Source organism: Bidens hawaiensis, unplaced genomic scaffold, assembly GCF_021521415.1.
Source record: "Bidens hawaiensis isolate Kalapana, Puna unplaced genomic scaffold, B.hawaiensis_p1.1 tig00018028_1, whole genome shotgun sequence".
NCBI classification, from domain to species: Eukaryota; Viridiplantae; Streptophyta; class Magnoliopsida; order Asterales; family Asteraceae; genus Bidens; species Bidens hawaiensis.
This window is the reverse complement of record NW_027492719.1, coordinates 167,875-177,054: the sequence shown is the minus strand read 5'-3', so window position 1 is coordinate 177,054 and position 9,180 is coordinate 167,875. Positions and strand designations below refer to the sequence as shown.

Below are 9,180 nucleotides of genomic sequence, written 5' to 3'. Positions count from 1 at the left end.
TTTGTTGGTCATGTTTACAAGTTCCATGGTTATGGGTTTTTAAGAGTCTATGCTTCGGTTTAACCGTAAATAGCTCTAAACCGTAAACCGAACTTTGTTACTAGTTTTGTTAAATAATTGTTTAAACATACTTATTGTTAGATCTAAGTTTCTAAAATCATTTTTACAAATTCTATGGTTATGGGTTTGTAGAATCTTACCTCGGTCTTAACCCGAAACACGATCCGAACCGAAAACCGAACTTTTGTTTAAAGACTTTATTGTTAACTTTTGGTATTTTTTATTTGTACATTATTATACAAGTTCTTTAGTGTTTGGACATGTGGAAACCATCTATGAACTTGTTGTGAGATGGAAACCAAACCAAACCGATTCTTACTCGCTTAAGACACACAAGTGTGTTTTTTTTTAGCCATCAAGACTTGTATATTTCTTTAAAAATAGTTACAAATTGGTTTTTAAATATTTTCTTAAGTACTTGAAAATGTTAGATCCAACTTGATCTCATAACAAAGTTTGGACCGACAAAACCGAACACTCGCTTAACGTGCGTTGTTAGTTCTAAAACAATGGAACTACATACTTGGTTAAGTCTTATTAAATTTTATTGAGTTATCTCATAACATTCAATGTTTTGGAAAGTTGACTTTGGGTTTGACCAATTATCAAGACCCGAACCGACAACCCGAACACTCGATAAAAAAAACCGTTTTAGTATCTTTATTCCGAAGGGATTTGCATTCTTGCATTTTATCCACCTTATTACTTAAAATAGGTTGAGTACATATTAAGGTTAGATACTTTAACCCGATTTCGAGCAAACTTACACTTTTAAAGGGTTATTATTATAAATTCTTAAATAGTTACATTTTAAAACCTTGAACTTTAATTATTTACATTTCTCAACATTTATTTTGTTTAAAGACCTTCAAGACAACCTTTCTAAATTCAAGACTTCTTTTCTTTTTAAGTATTGTGCGTTAAACTCGTCGTTCCGACAAATCTCCAAACTATCATCTTTCAAGTTTACTACTTGAAGGTGAGTACTTCATACCCCATTTTACATCTTTTATTTTGGGGGTGACATTTCATATTTATTCAATAAAATGCTTTATATTTGAATCTTAAACTACAAACGTAGTTGTATACTTTACCTAAATAATTGCTCGATTTGGTGTTCTATGCTTATATGCCTATGTGTTTATCGCTTTTGGTTGGTGGAACTATAAAATCCTAGACTATTTGGCATCCCCTTATAGCAAGGTGTCGTTAACGTAATGCAATTAACGATAACTATAAAATCCTAGACTGTTTGGCATCCCCTTATAGCTAGGTGTCGCTAATGTGTTTAGCGATATCTATTTATCCAAATTACCACTTTTATTTATCGTTTCGTATGCAAGTTTTGTAGCTATCTTTATTATATACTAATATGATTAAACTTATGAATTGCTTACCAACTTTTTTGTTGACAAACTTTATTTTATGAAATGTTACAGGTTTGCATCTTGGTTGATTTATGATTGTGAAGAAAACGACATCAAAGACCTTAGGATATTAGTAAAAATGAACAATATCAAATTTGCCATATTTTGTGATATCTTGTTTATGGTTATTTTATGAATAATTGTTATGTGACATTTTCGATGTTGTGAAATGAAATGAGTTTATTAAATACTGTCACTTTAATTAGTGTCATGTGCTTATGGACAATCGTTACACCTCGGCATGTTCCGCATTTAGTCGGGGTGTGATAGGCATATTGGTAATTTCAGCTTTTCTATGGATGGAAACTTAACAGTGGGGACACATCTAGTTTATTTTTTAAACCATGAGGATTCAACCTGTTCAATTTTTTTCAGAGACTCAATATGACTCCGTCCTCAAATTACAGAAACGCTAACAGTTATTTTCTCTTATTATTATAACGATCCTATTTTCATTACATATTTTTAATCAACATGCAATTTAGTTGAAAACAGGCGTGCGTCAGATGTAGATTTTTTTTATATATTTTTCTAGTTAAAGTTAAAAGGCAAATAACTCCTTTAATTTACTTTTTAAATGCGTATCTTTAATATTCGATTTACTAGAATGATATATTTGTTAAATAGAACGTTGGAACATTTTAATATTAAAATATTAAAGATGGAACATGTCCCTAACAAATCTTTTAGGGTCTCATCAAATCATTCAAAACCTTGTTAGTTGAAAATTATTAAGTTTTCATATTTTTATTGTAGCTTTATAATTTGTTAGTTGAAATCAATATTAGAAAAAATATAGGTTAAACTCTGTTGCTGTTTCATAACTTTTTTAAGCTTAACGTGTAGTATAAGATAACTATTAAGGAAAAAAGAAAGTAACTAAAAGATAAGTTTTGTAAAAAACAAAAAGAAAATAAAAATTGAGAGGAAAACTTTATTAAAACCTTAAAACCGCCCCACGAGAAAGTAGTAAACAAACACACCAACAAAAATTACATACAAGATTAAATTTACATCAATCAAACCAAGAAATTGATTTTTTTTAATCTATTGTTGAATCAAAAATAAACAAACGTTTTTATATCTTTTAAAATCTTCCTAGAAATGGCATCCTTGTTGAAGAAATGAGCCAGCTTATATAGCTTTCCAAACACACCAACAATTGATAACCAAAACCTCATGAGCAGTGTCTTTGAGATAACCCTCTTTCAAAATCTGTTTGTGAAGTTAAAAAATATACGAAAGCAAAAACGAAGATCCAACTAATTTTACACCAACTGCCTAACATAATTTAAAATAATTGAAGCCATGTAGCAACTAGCCAGGCCCGGCTCCGAGAATTGAAAAAAAATTTTGGACCGAAGGCGAAAAATATTTTGGGCCTTAAGTTTTAGTATAAAGAGTATTTTGTTTGGTTTAAACAATTAAATTTTTAAATTAGCTTCCTTAGTTATGATTTAGGTTATGTAAATAAAAAATGTATAAAAATAGGCTTAAACATGTTTCAAATGAGAGTATAACCCACAACCTTTTGGTTGGAAGTCATACTCCTTTACCACTAGACCAAGTTAGTTGTTATGTAATTGAGTTTAAACATTAAGTATACATATAGTTTTTCATAAAAAGACATATAAACGTTTTTAAAAAAAAATCGGGCCTATGGCCGTTGACCACCCTACCATAGGCCATGGCCGGCCCTGCAACTAGCAAGAAGTGAACAAATGATATGCGGTTTCTCTGTCATCCCTGCATAGAGGACATAAAATCGAGTCCAACAAAATATTCCTTACACTTAGGACCATGGGAATCCGGTACATCTCCGCCCTCCAACTAAGGACATCGAACTTACTCGCAGTGGCGGACCCAAGATTTTTGGACAATGGGGTCCCATTTTTTCAGTGTTAAAAATTTTCGGGACGGTCGTTGTTTGGGTTGGGTCGGGTCGGGTCAAGGCAAATAACATAATAAAAAACAATATCATAATAAAACACACACACACACATATAAATATATTTCATTTGAAACGAGAAATAATTACAAACTCTTAAAGTTGTTCCATGTGACTTTTCATGTTTTGAAAACGAATGCAACTAGCTCTATTTTGATATAAAAAATGCGAGCATCGTTCGTATAATTTAATCTCTTTTGTTAACATGATAAGATATAATTGATTTTCATTTGGAGGGATCCAAATCAATATTCTTATGAGTATTACTAGAAGAAGATGATGGCTTAAAACTTTCTTTTCAATAATCCTAGCATAATTAGTCCTAAAATTAAAGTTTTTAATAAAACTAAATCACAATCTAACAACAATATGATTATACAAGTACACAACATACAATTACCAATATAAAATCAATCAATATATTATATTAGCCCTAAAATTACCATTGTTTGAGACAAATTCAGAGGGGAGCTGAGAGGAGTGAAGCTGTGGAAGATGGCCAAGAGGAACAGGGGACGGCTGGAAAGGAGCGGAGCGGCGGAGGCTGGCCGAAAATTCAGAAAAAGAAGACGTGAGTGTGTGACTGAGAGCTGGAATGGCTGCATCTGAGTTTATAAACCTAACTACACTAACATTGAATATGATTTAAAAACTTAAAAAAAACAAAAAAATAAAACTAGGTGCAGCTAGTAAAGGTCGAACTCGGGACCTTTAAATAAAAAAGCAGGGGACTTTCTACTAAACCAGTTCAATATTATTAGTATGGGTTCCAAGTTTTAATTTTTATGGGGTCATTCCAAAATTTAATATACCGCTTCTAGTAATTTTTTTAAAAATATTGGTGTCCCGAGACCCGATCTATACTATGTGGGTCCGCCCCTGCTTACTCGATATCCACTTGCACCATTTGAACCTATATACGTTGTTCACAACCAGGCACTAATATTTACACAATACATCCACAAGTTACAATTAGTCACACAAACATTATCCACACACCTACTTACACATGGCACCCCATAAGTTTCATTTAATTACATAATTAACCTTATAACTTTATAATATGATAATCTTTAAGTTCATGAACTATATAATCAACTCCATAACATTTGAATACGATAACCCTCAAGTTGCATTAAGTTACACAAAAAATCCCCTTGTGTCACCGACTCATCGCCAAAACACACAGGCTTGATGTTATAGAATAGTATATGAGTAACAAATTTATTCAAGGAAGAATATTGAAATAGATCATTATAATAATTTTTGTTTTTTTTATTCAATTATATTTATTTCTATATTTTGTCTTTTTAGCTGTATATATGAAGCAACCCCGCTCCTTCGTCCCACTTCCTTCTGCGTCATCTACGCCCACTTTCTTTCCCTTATTTTCCTTTATTATTATTATTAATATTAATTTTTTCACTTCAAAACAATCTCAAAATTTCCTAATCCATAACTCCCGAAAGTAAGCTTTCAATCTCGTTTTCAAATATAATATTAGAGAGTTTATGTCCATTTTCGTCCCTGTGGTTTGCTGCTTTCGCCACTTCAGTCCAAAGTTTGAAATTTTGTCAATTTAGTCCTTATGGTTTTAAACATTTGCCAATTACGTCCTCTTGTCTAACGGCATCCAACTATGCCGTTAGTTTAAGGGGTATTTTTGTCTTTCTCCTGTTTATGTTTAGTTAATGGCCAGTTTCGTCCCTGTGGTTTGATACTTTTGCTACTTCAGTCCAAAGTTTGAAAATTTTTCAATTTTATTTTTAATTTATTCAGTTTTTTTTTCTTTTTTTTGTCTATAGCCCTTAAGAGCATAATCCAAGCCCAAAACCATCGAGCATCGACCAAACAGGTTTACGTTTACTCTGTCGATAACAATAATCATACCCTCCTCGTATTTAGTTTCTAGACATTTTCTAAACTCTCCCCCATGGTGGAATTCATTGGTAAAGTGGTCAAGGTAATTCCCTAAAACCGTACTATACCGATAAACTAAAATCGTTTATTTGGTTAATGCATAATAGTTACGGTTTAGAGATTAACATATTGTAGCAAACATCTTGGTCGAAATCACATCAGGAGGTGGAATATCCAGCATTTCCATGTTTGCTCTAGAAATCGATACACTAGATCGCATGTGTGTTCTTTAAATTGTGGTGTTGTTCTTGAATTCTTTATATCGACTACAATTCTAGGGTTGAATTCGACGAATTCAAGAACAATACCAAGATTTGAAGAACACACATGCGATTTAGTGCATCTGAGTAAACATGGAAATGCGGGATATTCGACCTCTTGATGTTGATTTCGACCCTGATGTTTGCTACGATATATTAATCTCTAAACCCTAACTATTATGCATTAATCAGAGAAACGATTTTAGTTTTTTCGTATAGTTCGGTTTTAGGAAATTACCCTGACCACTTTGCCAATGAACTCCATTATGGACTGATGTAGCAAAAAAAATACTGAATAAATTAAACATAAAATTGAAAATTTTTCAAACTTTGGACTGAAGTAGCAAAAGTATCAAACCACAGGGATGAAACTGGCCATTAACTAAACATAAACAGGAGAAAGACAAAAATACCCCTAAAACTAACGGCATAGTTGGATGTCGTTAAACGGGGGGACGTAATTGGCTAATGTTTAAAACTATAAGGACTAAATTGACAAAATTTCAACTTTGGACTGAAGTGGCGAAAGTAGCAAACCACAGGGACGAAAATGGCTATCAACTCATAATATTATTATATTATTTGTTTGACCAGATCTCGATTTCAGATCTTGTTAAATAAATAAATGACTTGACAGTATGATTTATAATTATTCAAACCTGATTTATATTTAAACAGGTGGTGTTGCTTCAGTTACAAAACATAACGAACATGAATCACTGTGGGATCCAACAAGTTGTTGATGGAGATCTTGTGGTTTGTCCGAAACCAAGGCGGCTTAGTTATGTCAATTCTGTTATGTATGAGTCTGTTTGGCCTTTAAGATGGCAGATGTGGTATGTGTTTGTTACTTTATTATTATTATTATTATTATTATTATTATTATTATTATTATTATTATTATTATTTAATGAAGTTTGTATCTTTGAAATGATTTTGATTGTTGTTTTTTTAAATTTGTAGCTATAAGAAGGAATCGTGTGTGATCGAATCGGGGCCGGAGCTTTTGGATCTTATTCTTGCAAAGGTATGGTGGTTTTTTAATTTTTTAGCATCTTTGATCGGTTTTAACATACGCACATAACATAGTAGTAAAAATCGCGTTTAGGTGCCATTAATCACTAGTCGGTACCCCACAAACTTATTGCTCGCTATTTGGCCAATATTGGTCAAAAATTGAAAATTTATATAATATTTTTTTGGTGTATATATGTATTTGAAAATTTACATGTAGATTTTCAGTCTGATTAATCCCCCTATTAAACATGATTAATTGTTAGTCAGTATCCCACCGTCTGACTAGCGTCCAATGAGTTTTGCAACACATGTGACGTCTTATGCGCTTAACGAGTATTTGCACAATTGGACTATTGTTTGAACAAATCTGGCTAGAGATGGTAGGAATAAATAGACCGTCAATTGCAGTTAACGAGTATTTGAAAAAATTAGACCATTGAAGTTTTTTAAAATCTCATTGAACAAATGTGACAATCAAAGTTAACAACTTAAAATATTAGCTATAAATAACTTTTGGTCTTATGATGTATTTGTTGTTACAGAGTGGTGGTCACGGTGCACTGGACCAAACATGTACAAATATAGCTTCGTCGCCCCCATTTTTTTGTGGGTCCCCGCCGAGTAGAGTTTCTAACCCGTTAATCCAAGATGCTCGATTTGGGGATAACAAGGTCCCTCCGGTTTCACCAGAACCAGTAATTATAAACCCAACTTCAGGCATGTCATCTTCATCGTCCTGGAAAGTGGGATACCCCCGTCCTAGTTATGGCAACAAACCGGCGGTCAGGATTGAAGGGTTTGACTGCCTCGACAGGGATAACCGTCGCAATCGTAGCGTCCCTGCTCTGGCTTAAAACAAACCTTTGTTCTAAAAACATGTATTATTGATCAAGTATATAAAGGAGATAATCAAATCAAAGGAAGTATTTGTAAGTTTAGTAATTTGGGCATTAAATTTTAGTCTTATGAAGAGGATTTTTGCACATCTTGAAGAAGCTACAACCACTCATTAATGTAAATAGATTTAAGAAGAGAGGGTAATTTGTATGTATGTATATGTGACTATTTTGAGAGGTATTAACCAAAAATAATGATGAAGATCATGATTTGTAAGTATAAACAATCAAAGGAAGGGATTTTCCTAATTATGTTATCAAGTGTATAAAAGTTAGTATTTTTATTGGTGTTGTCTATTTGCAGTTTTGCACACGTGATGTTTGGTTCTATGTACATTTATTATTCACAACTTTAAAAGTATATTTAATTTATTAATTTTTATTATTAATTTTTTTAAATAGAAACATGTTTTATATAATAAATAAATTATAATAACGTAATTTTTTTTACACTTTAGGACGTGCAACTAACTCTCTTCTTTTTTTTGTTTACACTTAATTCAATTAGGTTTATTGAATTTTAATAATCTCCATTAAATCGTATTGGCCGCTAATAATCACTATTCTTTTTATCGTCATAGGCGGTTCCAAATTTAAGAAAGTTGGTCTCAGTGGTCCCTCGTTAAAAAGGATTTAACGGCGTTATATTTTTTTCCAAATTTCAAAATAAGGTGTTAGGACTTTTGATTGGAATTAGGATACGGATTGATTGATATAAAACTTAGTTCGAAATGGTGCTCCAAAACGACGAAACAATACTTCTATTCAGGTGTTTGAACCTCCAAATAGCAAAAATCAAGTCGTTTGGATCACCGTTTAGAACAAAGTTTTATATCAACCGACTCGTATCCTCATTCCGACCAAAAGCCCTGAAATATTAGTTTGAAATTCAGAAATATATATATATATATATATGTATGTATGTATGTATGTATGTATGTAACGCCTCTTTGTTAGCGGAGGACCATTGAGGCCAACTTTTAAATTTGAAACCACCTGCGACGATAAAATAAATATGGATTATAATGCCAATACCATTTAATATAGATTATTAAAATCCAATAAACCAATTCAATTATTATTTCTCTCATATTTTTATTTTTCATTTAATTTCGAAGCCGGCTCTCAATAGTCCTTCTAGTCATTGGATTAGATGGGTCCAATGTGCAACTGTTATGAAACAAGTTACAAGTCATAAGCAATGTGTGCTATTTAATGGATCGTGTAAAAGAGTTGACGGGTCAAACATCCATGAATTAGATAAGTTGATACGAGCTTAACCATGACGCATGTATTCATGAGTTGACACAAACCAGTATCGTTTAACCTTTGAAACTTTAATGATTATAGTACATTAAAACCAAAAAAACGAAACAAAACAAAACAAAACAAAAAATTGGAGAGGTTGCAGTTTTGAAAACTATACATGTTTTCATTTGTTACTATTTTATAGTGATTTGATATTTTGAGAAACAAATAGTTTGATGGGTTGGTTAAAGGTTGAATCTTTAAAGTTTTGTAAGAACGGGTGGGTGCTCGGGTTCAAATCTTATAAGGGTCTGGATTTTTATTATTTTTTTATTTATAACTTTAGTTATTTAAAAATATCAGCCCTTTAAATTTAATGTTTAAAGTAAGCAAGTTTTTTAAAC

General features: G+C 32.0%; 1 protein-coding gene across 1 annotated transcript; it reads left to right on the top strand.

The window, feature by feature from the left end:
- Positions 1-6,278: 6,278 nt before the first annotated feature.
- Positions 6,279-7,796, top strand: LOC143555234 (uncharacterized). The gene is made up of 3 exons (XM_077044821.1): positions 6,279-6,451; positions 6,579-6,642; positions 7,175-7,796. Exons 1-3 carry the CDS (start codon positions 6,327-6,329, stop codon positions 7,484-7,486), a joined length of 501 nt encoding a protein of 166 aa, XP_076900936.1. The 5' UTR covers positions 6,279-6,326; the 3' UTR covers positions 7,487-7,796.
- Positions 7,797-9,180: the final 1,384 nt, after the last annotated feature.